Raw genomic sequence first — 14,434 nt, 5'->3', positions numbered from 1 at the left:
TATAGATTTAACTTTGTATTTATATTAAATTTATACTTACTATCATTTACAGGCTTCCCAGGTGGTGCCAGAGGTAAAGAACCCACTGTCAAAGCAGGAGACATAAGAGATGCAGGTTTGATGCCTGGGTCTGGAAGATCCCCTGAAGGAGCATATGGCAACCCACTCCAGTATTCTTGCCTGGAGAATCCCATGGACAGAGGATCCTGGTGGGCTACAGTCCATAGGGTCACAAAGAGTTGGACACGATTGCAGTGACTTAGTGCTTGAGCACACACACACACACACACACACGCATGCACACACACACACACACACACACCATTTACATTGGCGTTAACTGGAAAGCTGGTTCAAATAACAAAACAGTTTTCCATCGTCCTGCTTATGGCTCCTTTCATCAGTACCACCTGCCTATAGTATCTATTCCTTTCTGAGCTTTAGTCTGCCAAGGTCAGAGATTTCTATAAACTTTTTAAATCATTCCTTAAATATTAAGACTGCAGAATTTCAAATATTCTGGCCAGTTTTTAACATTAAACATCTAGGATATGTATGGCCACTACTTAATAATTCCCCAGGTATTGACCTTCTATTCTATGTTTTCTCCAGTTTCAGTCCATGGTAGGTAGAAGACAGAATCTCACTTTTTATATTTACATTTATTTGTCAATCACCAATAAGCTTGAATGTCTTTTCCTGTATTTATTTTACATTCAAGTTTCTTATTCCATGAAATGACCCTCTGTCCTGCCCTTTGATCTTCTATTAAAACATTTATCTTTTACAAAAATTGATTTGTAGGACTGTTTACATGTTTTAAACACCAATCCTTTATCAAGTATATGCCTTAAAATAAATTCCTTCAGTTTGAGGTTTATCTTTGTTTCATTTATGGCATCTTTTGATATACAGAAGTTTTAAATCTTAATCATTCTAGTTTATGAATCTTATCCTTTATGATATATAGTTTTAAAATCTTGCCTGAAATCATCCTTTCCTAATCTAAGATCATAAAGTTATTTTCCTATAGTTTCTTTTAAAACTTTTAAAGTTTTTCTGTTCACATTTACATCTTTTATTCACTTGAAATCTGTTATGTGGAATGATATGAATTAAAGATTTAAATATAAATTTTTAGCATGGACAACCAGCTCCTCCAGCATTCTGTCTCCCCAGGAGTCAATGCCTCTTCTGGTAGATAAGAAGCTTCCTTATATGTGAATCTGTCTATATGCTGTTCATCAGTCTAGCTGTTCTCTCCTGTGCTAACCTACTCTGTCATAAACTACAGTGTCCTTTAAGCTTTAGGTACAAAATTAATAGCTTTAAGATACAAGATGCATGATATTGTTTTAATTAAAAAATATTTGTTGAACTATAGTTGATTTACGACATTGTGTTAGTTTCTGGTATGCAGCAAAGTGATTCTGTTATACATATATTGTTTCCTTTTCATCATGGTTTACTATAGGATATTGAATATAACTCCCTATGCTATACAGTAGGAACTTGCTGTTTATCTATTTTATATATAGTAGTGTGTATCTGGAGAAGGCAGTGGCACCCCACTGCAGTACTCTTGCCTGAAAAATCCCTTGGACTGAAGAGCCGGTGGGCTGCAGTCCATGGGGTCGCTAGGAGTCGGACATGACTGAGCAACTTCACTTTCACTTTTCACTTTCATGCATTGGAGAAGGAAATGGCAGCCCACTCCAGTGTTCTTGCCTGGAGGATCCCAGGGACGGGGGATCCTGGTGGGCTGGCGTCTATGGGGTCGCACAGAGTTAGACACGACTGAAGTGACTTAGCAGTGTGCATCTGCTAATCCCAAACTCCTGATTTATCACTTCCTTACCCTCTTTCCCCTTTGGTAATCATAAGTTTCTTTTCTATATCTGTGAGTCTGTTCTGTAAATAAGTTCATTTGTATTATAGCAATATTTTAGATTCCATATATGTGATATCATATGGTATTTGCCTTTCTCTTTCTGACTTCACTTATTATCACTATGATAAGTTCTAGATTCACCCATGTTAATGCAAATGGCATTATTTCATTATTTTTCATAACTGAGTAGTATTCTGTCATATATATATATGTATATATGCATATATATGTAATAAAATATATAGTATTCCAGTATTTTTAAAAAGCTATTGAAGAAATAGATGTTCATGCATGGGAAGTCTCAACAACATAAAGATATCAGTTCTCCCAACAGACTTTTACTTTTGATGAAAGTTAAACCATATGACCGGAGAAGGCAATGGCACCCCGCTCCAGTACTCTTGCCTGGAAAATCCCCTGGACGGAGGACCCTGGTGGGCTGCAGTCCATGGGGTCACTAAGAGTTGGGCACGACTGAGCAACTTCACTTTCACTTTTCACTTTCATGCATTGGAGAAGGAAATGGCAACCCACCCCAGTGTTCTTGCCTGGAGAATCCCAGGGACAGAGAAGCCTGGTGGGCTGCCATCTCTGGGGTCGCACAGAGTTGGACACAACTGACGCGACTTAGCAGCAGCAGCAGCAGCAAACCATATGACTATTCCAGTATTCTGGAATACTACTCAGCCATGACAAATAATGAAATAATGTTATTATATGTATCATCTTTATCCTTTCATCCATCAATGGACTTTGAAAATGCATTCAAGTCTTGGCTATTGTGGATAGTGCTGCTGTGAACATTGGGATGCATGCATCCTTTCAAATTAGAGTTTTCACTTGATATACAAAAGGCATGATATTTTAAAAAGTGGATCCCTTTTGTTGTTCTTCAAAATTATGTTGGCAATTCCTGGCCCTTTGATCATTTACATGGACTTCAGGGTAATACAGTTTAACTTCATCAAAAATAAAAATCTATTGGGAGAACTGATACCTTTATGTTATTGAGACATTCCATGCCATGCATGAATATTTATTTCTTTAATAGCTTTCAAAAAGTTTTTTCTGTTATGAACATCTTACACACTTGTCAAAGATTTATTTCTAGGTAACTTAAACATGTTGTTTTGCTATTAATATAATTATTTAAAATTCATGGTCTTAAACTACAATTATGTTTGCACCAACCTAATATTGCAAATGATACATTTAAAAGTTATATGTTGAACTATTTGTTGCTGGTTTGGGGAATGCAGTCAGTTTGCATAATCATTTATCTGTTTATATATATGTGTGTATATATATATATATGCACTTCTCTATTTTGTGTAGAGAAGCATATATGTTGAAAATAATGACAGTTTCATGACTTTTTTCCTAATTCTTTTATATTCCTCTTAGTAATATAATAACTATATATATGTGGTGTGTGCATGCATAATCTGTTGCTCAGTTGTGTCTGATTCTTTGCAGCCCCATGGACTGCAGCACACCAGGCTCCTCTGTCCATGAGATTCTCTAGGCAAGAATATTGGAATGGGTTACTATTTCTTTCCCCAGGAGATCTTCCTGACCCAGGGACTGAACCTGCAGCTCCCACATCTCCTGTATTGGCAAGGGGATCTTCTAACACTGAGCCGCCTGGGAAACCCATATATATATATATATATGATATTACTATATATAATATTGTATAATAGAGTATTGGCAACCCACCTCCAGCATTCTTGCCTGGGAAATCCCATGGACACGGGAGCCTGGTAGGCTGCAGTCCATGGGGTCACAAAGAGTCGGACACTACTGAGCAACTTCACTTTCACTTTCCACTTTCATGCATTGGAGAAGGAAATGGCAACCCACTCCAGTGTTCTTGCCTGGAGAATCCCAGGGACGGGGGAGCCTGGTGGGCTGCCATCTATGGGGTCGCACAGAGTAGGACATGACTGAAGTGACCTAGCAGCAGCAGCAGCAGCATACTATAAATATATAATTATATGTAGACACTATAAGAAGAAAAGCTAACCTGTAAAGTGCTGTCTATGATTATTTTTAGTGGTAAGTCCAGGCGCTGGTTTAAGTTCAGTTCAGTTCAGTCGCTCACTCGTGTCTGACTCTTTGCGACACCATGAATTGCAGCACGCCAGGCCTCCCTGTCCATCACCAACTCCTGGAGTTCACTCAGACTCACGATTCAATAATTTATTATTAGGATTAAACCTATTAATACATTTCAATATTTGCTTTAAATAAAGTCAGATATGCTGTTTATCAGGATCCATTAACTTAGGCTCTGCACTTTGTCAATTTTCCAGAAATTGTAATAAATTTGTATTGACCCAATTCAAATTTGCTATAGAATGTTTCTGAGGACAAAAGGCATAGTATTATTAGGTTGGTACAAAAGTAATTGCAGTTTCAGACCATGAATTTTAAATCATTATAATTAGGCTCAAACACATCTTTATTGATCAAAATAGGAACCATTATAATCAACGTTTTTTTGCCAACGAGAAATAAGTTTGTTTATTTCTGTAATGTAAAACACCGTGCTTTGGGATTTGACACCCTCTTGGAAAGGATTTTCTGAATCCTGTGGGTTGTGGAAGAATTTTCCATGCAAAAAGTTGTCAAGTTACTTGAAGTAGTGTTGGTTGGTTGGTGAGAGGTTAGGAGAATATGGCAGATGAGGAAAAACTTCATGGCCCAACTCGCCCAACTTCTGAAGCACTGGTTGCGCAACATGTGGTCAGGCATTGTCATAGAGAAGAGCTGGGCCCTTTCTGTTGGCCAGTGCTGGCTGTAGGCATTGCGATTTTTTTGTGCATCTCATCAATTTGCTGAGCATACTTCTCAGCTATAATGGCTTCACCGGGATTCAGAAAGCTGTAGCGGATCAGACCTGCTGCAGACCACCAAACAGTGAGCCCAAGCTTTTTTTGGTGGCGAGTGCATGCTCTCTCTGTTGTCTCTTCTCAAACGGACACTAATCCTGTCAAATCAGTTCCCTACCCTTAAGACTTAATTTAACTTTTAATTACTTCTTTATTCTAAATACAGCTGAGTTGGGGGTTGGGGCTTCAACATAGGAATTTGAGAGAGATACAAAGATTCAGTCCTTAACAGGTAGCTATTTATTAATAAATACCTTCATTTAACTTATTTTCCAGGTTAAGTAGTCCTCTTCATTCCCTTTTAAAAAGCATATATACTTAAATGGCCGGACAAATGCTTGTGACTAGAAGGCCATTCACTAGTATGCCCCAAAATCATATTTCCACATTTTGAATGGTCAGTTGTGTTGATTCCAAACCTGTTCATGCCCCACTGAACTTGTAATTGTATAATTTAATGTCATACAAAATGGCGTGCAGAGCGCGGGCGGCTGCGACGGCGTGCAGAGCACGGCCGAGAGGAGCTACCCCACGTCCGAGGTCAGGGGTAGAAGCCGGGAGGAGCAACCCCACACCCAAGGGGGGTGGCTGCGTGGGCACCGGAGGGCCTAGAGGAGCTATTCCACATTCAAGGTCAGGAGGGGCAGCGGTGAGGAGATACCCCTCGTCCAAGGTAAGAAGCAGTGATTGCGCTTTGCTGGAGCAGCCGTGAAGAGATATCCCACGTCCAAGGTAAGAGAAACCCAAGTAAGATGGTAGGTGTTGCAAGAGGGCATCGGAGGGCAGACACACTGAAACCATACTCACAGAAAACTAATCACACTAGGACCACAGCCTTGTCTAACTCAATGAAACTAAGCCATGCCCTGTGGGGCCACCCAAGACGGGCGGGCATGGTGGAGAGCTCTGACAGAATGTGGTCCACTGGAGAAGGGAATGGCAAACCACTTCAGTATTCTTGCCTTGAGAACCCCATGAACAGTATGAAAAGGCAAAATGATAGGATACTGAAAGAGGAACTCCCCAGGTCAGTAGGTGCCCAATATGCTACTGGAGATCAGTGGAGAAATAACTCCAGAAAGAATGAAGGGATGGAGCCAAAGCAAAAACAATACCCAGCTGTGGATGTGACTGGTGATAGAAGCAAGGTCTGATGCTGTAAAGAGCAATATTGCATAGGAACCTGGAATGTTAGGTCCATGAATCAAAGCAAATTGGAGGTGGTCAAACAAGAGATGGCAAGAGTGAATGTAGACATTCTAGGAATCAGTAAACTAAAATGGACTGGAATGGGTGAATTTAACTCAGATGACCATTATATCTACTACTGCAGGCAGGAATCCCTCAGAAGAAATGGAGTAGCCATCATGGTCAACAAAAGAGTCTGAAATGCAGTACTTGGATGCAATCTCAAAAACGACAGAATGATCTCTGTTCATTTCCAAGGCAAACCATTCAATATCATGGTAATACAAGTCTATGCCCCAACCAGTAACGCTGAAGAAGCTGAAGTTGAATGGTTCTATGAAGACCTACAAGACCTTTTAGAACTAACACACAAAAAAGATGTCCTTTTCTTTATAGGGTACTGGAATACAAAAGTAGGAAGTCAAGAAACACCTGGAGTAACAGGCAAATTTGGCCTTGGAGTACGGAATGAAGCAGGGCAAAGACTAATAGAGTTTTGCCAGAAAATGCACTGGTCATAGCAAACACCCTCTTCCAACAACACAAGAGAAGACTCTACACATGGACATCACCAGATGGTCTACACAGAAATCAGATTGATTATATTCTTTGCAGCCAAAGATGGAGAAGCTCTATACAGTCAACAAAAACAAGACCAGGAGCTGACTGTGGCTCAGATCATGAACTGCTTATCGCCAAATTCAGACTGAAATTGAAGAAAGTAGGGAAAACCACTAGACCATCCAGGTATGACCTAAATCAAATCCCTTATGATTATACAGTGGAAGTGAGAAATAGATTTAAGGGCCTAGATCTGATAGATAGAGTGCCTGAAGAACTGACATTGTACAGGAGACAGGGATCAAGAACATCCCCATGGAAAAGAAATGCAAAAAAGCAAAATGGCTGTCTGAGGAGGCCTTACAAATATCTGTGAAAGAAGAAAAGTGAAAAGGAAAGGAGGAAAGGAAAGATATAAGCATCTGAATGCAGAGTTCCAAAGAATAGCAAGAAGAGATAGGAAAGCCTTCCTCAGCGATCAAAGCAAAGAAATAGAGGAAAACAACAGCATGGGAAAGACTAGAGATCTCTTCAAGAAAATTAGAGATACCAAGGGAACATTTCATGCAAAGATGGGCTCGATAAAGGACAGAAATGGTAGGGACCTAACAGAAGCAGAAGATATTAAGAAGAGGTGGCAAGAATACACAGAAGAACTATATAAAAAAGATCTTCATGACCCAGATAATCACGATGGGGTGATCACTGACCTAGAGCCAGACATCCTGGAATGTGAAGTCAAGTGGGCCTTAGGAAGCATCACTTTGAACAAAGCTAGTGGAGGTTATGGAATTCCAGTTGAGCTATTTCCAATTCTAAAAGATGATGCTGTGAAAGTGCTGCACTCAATATGCCAGCAAATTTGGAAAACTCAGCAGTGGCCACAGGACTGGAAAAGGTCAGTTTTCATTCCCATCCCAAAGAAAGGCAATGCCAAAGAATGCTCAAACTACCGCACAATTGTACTCATCTCACATGCTAGTAAAGTAATGCTCAAAATTCTCCAAGCCAGGCTTCAGCAATACATGAACTGTGAACTTCCAGATGTTCAAGCTGATTTTAGAAAAGGCAGAGGAACCAGAAATCAAATTGCCAACATCCGCTGGATCATGGAAAAAGCAAGAGAGTTCCAGAAAAACATCGATTTCTGCTTTATTGACTACGCCAGAGCCTTTGACTGTGTGGATCACAAGAAACTGGAAAATTCTGAAAGAGATGGGAATACCAGAGCACCTGACCTGCCTCTTGAGAAACCTGTATGCAGATCAGGAAGCAACAGTTAGAACTGGACATGGAACAACAGACTGGTTCAAAATAGGAAAAGGAGTACGTCAAGGCTGTATATTGTCACCCTGCTTATTTAACTTATATGCAGAGTACATCATGAGAAATGCTGGGCTGGAAGATGCACAAGCTGGAATCAAGATTGCTGGGAGAAATATCAATAACCTCAGGTATGCAGATGACACCACCCTTATGGCAGAAAATGAAGAGGAACTAAAAAGCCTGTTGATGAAAGTGAAAGAGGAGAGTGAAAAAGTTGGCTTAAAGCTCAACATTCAGAAAATGAAGATCATGGCATCTGGTGCCATCACTTCATGGGAAATAGATGGGGAAACAGTGGAAACAGTGTCAGACTTTATTTTGGGGGGCTCCAAAATCACTGCAGATGGTGACTGCAGCCATGAAATTAAAAGAGGCTTACTCCTTGGAGGGAAAGTTATGACCAACCTAGATAGCATATTCAAAAGCAGAGACATTACTTTGCCAACAAAGGTCCGTCTAGTCAAGGCTATTGTTTTTCCAGTGGTCATGTATGGATGTGAGAGTTGGACTGTGAAGAAAGCTGAGTGCCAAAGAATTGGTGTTTTTGAACTGTGGTGTTGGAGAAGACTCTTGAGAGTCCATTGGACTGCAAGGAGATCCAACCAGTCCATTCTGAAGGAGATCAGCCCTGGGATTTCTTTGGAGGGAATGATGCTCAAGTGGAAACTCCAGTACTTTGGCCACCTCATGTGAAGAGTTGACTCATTGGAAAAGAGTCTGATGCTGGGAGGGATTAGGGGCAGGAGGAGAAGAGGACAACAGAGGATGAAATGGCTGGATGGCATCACTGACTCAATGGACGTGAGTCTGAGTGAACTCCGGGAGTTGGTGATGGACAGGGAGGCCTGGTGTGCTGCGATTCATGGGGTCGCAAAGAGTTGGACACGAGTGAGCGACTGAACTGAATTGAACTGAATGTCATACAAACTGGTGGCTTAGTGGTAAAGAACTTGCCTGCACTGCAGGAGACGCGGGTGACACAGGTTCTATCCCTGGGTTGGAAAGATATCCTGGAGGAGGGCATGGCAATTCACTCCAGTATTCTTGCTAGAGAATCCCTTGGACAGAGAAGCCTGGCAGGCTACAGTTCATAGGGTTGCAAAGAGTTGGACATGACTGAAGCGACTTAGTATGCACAGCAATGCAAACTAATAGATGTGAACAAAAAGAAAAATAGTCATTGTTTTTATGAAAATGAAATTGGCAATTCTTGGTTAGATCCTTTTCATACGTGTAATAATAGTTGACAAGACCACCATAAGATATCGCATGCATGCATGTTCAGTCTCTTCAGCTGTGTTCAACTCTTTGAACACCATGGACTGTAGGCCTCCAAGCTCCTCTGTCCATGGCATTCTCCAGGCAAGAATACTGAAGTGGGTTTACCATGCCCTTCTTCAGGGGGTCTTCCCCACCCAGGGATTGAACCCAGGTCTCCTGTATCTTCTGCCTTGCAGGCGGATTCTTCACCACTGAGCCACCAGAAAAGCCCCCTGTAAGAGATTAGCAAACAGTAAGCGAAAGTCTAGGATCTGCACCAAGATTGTTTCATAAATGTCTTTGGTTCTCCTTCCACTTTAAAGAAACTGAAACTGGATATCATAGCAAATGTGTTACATGTATATTTTATGGAAAGATCTGGTTGTGCATCTTCCAAGTCAGCAAATTCAAAACATGGACAGTATTAAGCATGTTCACATCCTGTGCACTTACACATTTCACTGTAAAATGTTAATGCATGTTTTTGAAAAAATATTTTTAACTGCCTTTATTAACTATCTGCTTTTGCCAATCACATCAAAAAAAACATTCTATTGCTAACCAGGGCTACATTGGGGTCATAATTAGTACCCTATTGATTGACACAAAATCTAAGCCGCAGATAAAATTCCAGTCTCCAACACTGTCTCTGTTGTTTGTTTAACTCAGCAGCCAGCCACCCACATGTATAGAGGAGCTTTGTGCAGGCACCAATTATCAAAAGGCTGTGCTTTCACCCACACCATTAATTTCTGAAGTCAGAGGACAATGTGAGTGTATTGGCAAACACTACTACCCAGACCCCCGGGACACACGATCCTAGGAAAGTCATCTCCTCGAGGACTGAACAGACCTTCATTTCTTAACCTAGTCACCTGCAGTGTGTATTGATTATAGTATGGGTGGGGCTTCCCTGATGGTTCAGAGGGTCAAGAATCTGCCTGTGATACAGAAGACCTGGGTTCGATTCCTGGGTGAGGAAGATCCCCCAGAGAAGGAAATGGCAACCCACTCCAGTATTCTTGCGAGGAAAATCCTATGGACAGAGGACCCTGGCCAGCTACAGTCCATGGGGTCAGACACGACTGAGTGACTAATGTTTTGCACTTTCATGTGGGAGCTGGTTCCTTGACCAGGGACCAACCAACACCCACCGTGTTGAAAATGTGGAGACTTAACCACTGGACCACCAAGGGATTCCCCACATTTTTCATTAGATTCTTCCCTTTGTCCTGACTGCACTGCAGTGGAAGAAATGGCAATTAAGTCATGTTTTCGTTTCCAAATATCAGAGCACCACACCCAAAAGGAGCCCACTTATTTACTCACTTATTTTGAGTAAATAAGCCCACTTATTTACATAGAAGATTTTCCTCTGCTTCTGCCGCATCCGATCTTACGTCATCTCCTCCACCAGGCACACATATTCAGAAAGTTCTCCGTGAAGTCAGCTTTGCCAGACCCTGCTTGTGACCGTCCATTTGTCTCTTGCCTGCTGCTCTCTGTTTGGAGACTACGTTAAACAGTTGGCAACTGCATCTCCTCCAGCATTCCCCTTCCTGCTTAATCCACACAGGGCAGAGGTTGTGGCAAGGGGGAGAGAGGCACTTCAGCTACAAATCTCACCGCCCCCGCTGCTATCTAGTATGACTTTGCTGACTGCAGTGTTTCCAGACTCTTTTGTATTACCAGCATCACAATGACAAATTCATTCAATTGACCAGAATGACTCTTTGAACTCTAACCAGAATGGACATGTTATATGCAACAAGGAGTGCTATGAATTATGTTCATTAAGGTTATTCTCTGTGACCGGTTCCATGGGATTGTCTAAATGAAAATGACTTGGGCTTAGAACAGCCATAATTAGGAGGGAAAGGTAGTGCTGAGAACTTTCTAAATTGGTGTAAAAAACAGTGGTAGAATAAAAGACTCAAAGAGCTGGGAGGAACATTGGAATTCATCTAGTCTAAACACTTGTTTTACGGATTAAGTAATAGCCAACATGTTTCTCGTCAGGAATATCATTGGCATTTGGGCGGGACAATACTTTTGCCCTGAGGGACCATCCCACACATTGCAGGATGTTTGGCATCCCTGGCACCTGCTCACTGAATGCCAGGAGGTGCCAGTCATTATGAGAACCACTATTCCCCCACCAGCTTCCCAGTGGGCGCTCCCCAAGGGAGTTGTACCCTCCCTGTTGAAAACCTTTGAGCCACATGGATCAGAGACAACCAGGAAACCCATGCTAACACAACTGACTCATTGACACCCCCTCTGAAACTTCAACGTGTGCGGAAATCAATGAGGGATCTTATTTAAAACGCAGACTCTGACTAGAGAGGTCTAACCAGCTTCTAGGTGATGCCGAGACTGTTAGTTTGCAGACTCCACTTTGAGTAACAAAAGAGTCCAGGGATCTAGATGACAGGGTGTCTGAAGTCTCTAGATGTCCTTACCAGGTCCTTACCCACCCAGAGCTGTGGCTGCAGAATTCCACAAATGGTACCTGCCCTCTGTACAAACTTCTCAGTAGAACAGCTCTAGCTTTGTCTTAGGAACTCTGCCTTAGTCTGAGCCTTCTCGTAGGTGATCTGATGGCAGTCTCTGCCTTTATCTCTGTGCACAGCAGGCTTAAGGTTATTATTGTATTTGTTTCCAGAGCCTGACTTTATGAAAGTTCCCCTCTTGGAGTCTCCTTTCTTCACCTGTCCAGCTGCAGCTCCAGGAAACCCAACTGAGACCAAAACCAGGGACCTGCTTCCTAGGTAAGCTCGTGGAGGCAGGTAGGTTCTGGAAGAGCCAATAGCTGTCATTTGTCTCAATGACAGAGGTGAATAGACACTGGGTTTCCTGCTTCCTGCTCAGAGATCCTCTCCAGGGACCCATGTTCTCATCCCTACTGGTCCTACCATGAAGTGAAACTCTGTGTCACTCAGTACATCTGTTTAACTCACCAGGGAACTGCCACCCACTCTGTTTTAGCAAGAAGTCCATAGGGGCCAGCTTCCTGGTTGAAGTGCAACACTGAGAATCTTGCAACGTAGAACAAATGGCCTAATGAGAAGTGAGTCACCACGTTGTTGATGGTTTTTTTTTCCCCTCCTCCCTATTCCTGGCATTTGGAAGCAGTTGCTTGGAAGATTTTGAGTTGGGTTCATCTCCACTGGTGATAAAACAATTGAGATACAAGGAAGTTCAATCACTACTCACAGAATATCATCTCTATATCCTCCATGACCTTTACTGGTTCCTTCTGTTCCTTTTTAGCCAAAGAAACAAGCCAGAAGGCCATCCATGTGGGTGGGTAGACATTTTATGGGGAGCCCTTGGTGGCTCAGACAATAAAGAGTCTGCCTGCAGTATGGGAGACCTGGGTTTGATCCCTGGGTCAGGAAGATCCTCTGGAGAAGGAAATGGCAACCCACTCTAGTATTCTTGCCTGGAAAATCCCATGGACAGAGGAGCCTAGCAGGCTACAATCCATAGGGTAGCAAAGAGTCAGACACAACTGAACGACTTCACTCTTTCAATGTTCTCTGAAACTCTAGAATGTTTGTCCTAACCTGGGTTCCCCTGAAACCAGAGGCTGAGACAAATGTTTGAGTGATGGCAGATTATTTGAGAATGGAGATTTCATGAAGAAGCATGGCAGACAGAAGAAGTCAAACCGAGAGGGAGGGGAAGAAAAATAAGGATAATTGTCAAGTTGGCCCCTTGACGGATGATGGTGCTGGATTCTTCCTGGATCCTATGAAATGACCTGAGAACTGACTAGAGCAGCAGTCCCCAGCCTTTTTGGTACCAAGGATCAGTTTCGTGGAAGACAGTTTTCCACAGATGTGGGTGAAGGGTGGTTTGGGGATGATTCAAGTGCATTGCGTTTATTATGCACTTTTAGTTCAGTTCACTTCAGTCATTCAGTCCTGTCCGACTCTTTGTGACCCCATGAATCACAGCACGCCAGGCCTCCCTGTCTCAAACTCATGTCCATCGAGTTGGTGATGCCATCCAGCCATCTCATCCTCTGTCGTCCCCTTCTCCTCCTGCCCCCAATCCCTCCCAGCATCAGAGTCTTTTCCAATGAGTCAACTCTTCGCATGAGGTGGCCAAAGTACTGGAGCTTCAGCTTTAGCATCATTCCTTCCAAAGAACACCCAGGACTGATCTCCTTCAGAATGGACTGGTTGGAGCTCCTTGCAGTCCAAGGGACTCTCAAGAGTCTTCTCCAACACCACAGTTCAAAAGCATCAATTCTTTGGCGCTCAGCCATCTTCACAGTCCAACTCTCACATCCATATATGACCACTGGAAAAACATAGCCTTGACTAGACGGACCTTTGTTGGCAAAGTAATGTCTCTGCTTTTGAATATGCTATCTAGGTTGGTCATAACTTTCCTTCCAAGGAGTAAGTGTCTTTTAATTTCATGGCTGCAATCACCATCTGTAGTGATTTTGGAGCCCCAAAAAATAACGTCTGACACTGTTTCCACTGTTTCCCCATCTATTTCCCATGAAGTGATGGGACCAGATGCCATGATCTTCGTTTTCTGAATGTTGAGCTTTAAGCCAACTTTTTCACTCTCCTCTTTCACTTTCATCAACAGGCTTTTGAGTTCCTCTTCATTTTCTGCCATAAGGGTGGTGTTATCTGCATACCTGAGGTTATTGATATTTCTCCCAGCAATCTTGATTCCAGCTTGTGCTTCTTCCAGCCCAGCGTTTCTCATGATGTACTCTGCATCTAAGTTAAATAAGCAAGGTGACAATATACAGCCTTGACGTACTCCTTTTCCTATTTGGAACCAGTCTGTTGGTCCATGTCCAGTTCTAACTGTTGCTTCCTGACCTGCATACAGGTTTCTCAAGAGGCAGGTCAGGTGGTCTGGTATTCCCATCTCTTTCAGAATTTTCCACAGTTTCTTTTGATCTACACAGTCAAAGGCTTTGGCATAGTCAATAAAGCAGAAATCGATGTTTTTCTGGAACTCTCTTGCTTTTTCCATGATCCAGCGGATGTTGGCAATTTGATTTCTGGTTCCTCTGCCTTTTCTAAAATCAGCTTGAACATCTGGAATTTCACGGTTCATGTATTGCTGAAGCCTGGCTTGGAGAATTTTGAGCATTACTTTACTAGCGTGTGAGAGTGCAATTGTGTGATAGTTTGAGCATACTTTGGCATTGCCTTTCTTTGGGATTAGAATGAATACTGCCCTTTTCCAGTCCTGTGGCCACTGCTGAGTTTTGCAAATTTGCTGGCATATTGAGTGCAGCACTTTCACAGCATCATCTTTCAGGATTTGGAGTAGC

The 14,434-nt window shown here is 42.4% G+C and overlaps 1 protein-coding gene and 1 long non-coding RNA gene across 2 annotated transcripts in view; both read left to right on the top strand.

Moving 5' to 3' along the window:
• The window catches only part of LOC129619681 (uncharacterized), a 30,025-nt gene extending 29,155 nt beyond the window's left edge, over window positions 1-870 (top strand). The window contains exon 3 of the long non-coding RNA XR_008698035.1: window positions 53-870. This is a non-coding gene — a long non-coding RNA (uncharacterized LOC129619681). The remainder of the gene's footprint in view (window positions 1-52) is intronic.
• A 10,915-nt stretch (window positions 871-11,785) lies between these two features.
• The window catches only part of ME1 (malic enzyme 1), a 277,918-nt gene continuing 275,269 nt past the window's right edge, over window positions 11,786-14,434 (top strand). Inside the window, exon 1 of the mRNA XM_055534911.1 lies at window positions 11,786-11,891. Coding sequence (XP_055390886.1) covers window positions 11,797-11,891 — 95 coding nt within the window. The 5' untranslated portion in view covers window positions 11,786-11,796. The remainder of the gene's footprint in view (window positions 11,892-14,434) is intronic.

Source organism: Bubalus kerabau, chromosome 9, assembly GCF_029407905.1.
Source record: "Bubalus kerabau isolate K-KA32 ecotype Philippines breed swamp buffalo chromosome 9, PCC_UOA_SB_1v2, whole genome shotgun sequence".
NCBI classification, from domain to species: domain Eukaryota; kingdom Metazoa; phylum Chordata; class Mammalia; order Artiodactyla; family Bovidae; genus Bubalus; species Bubalus kerabau.
The sequence above is the reverse complement of the archived record's forward strand: the minus strand, read 5'-3'. Positions and strand labels throughout refer to the sequence as shown.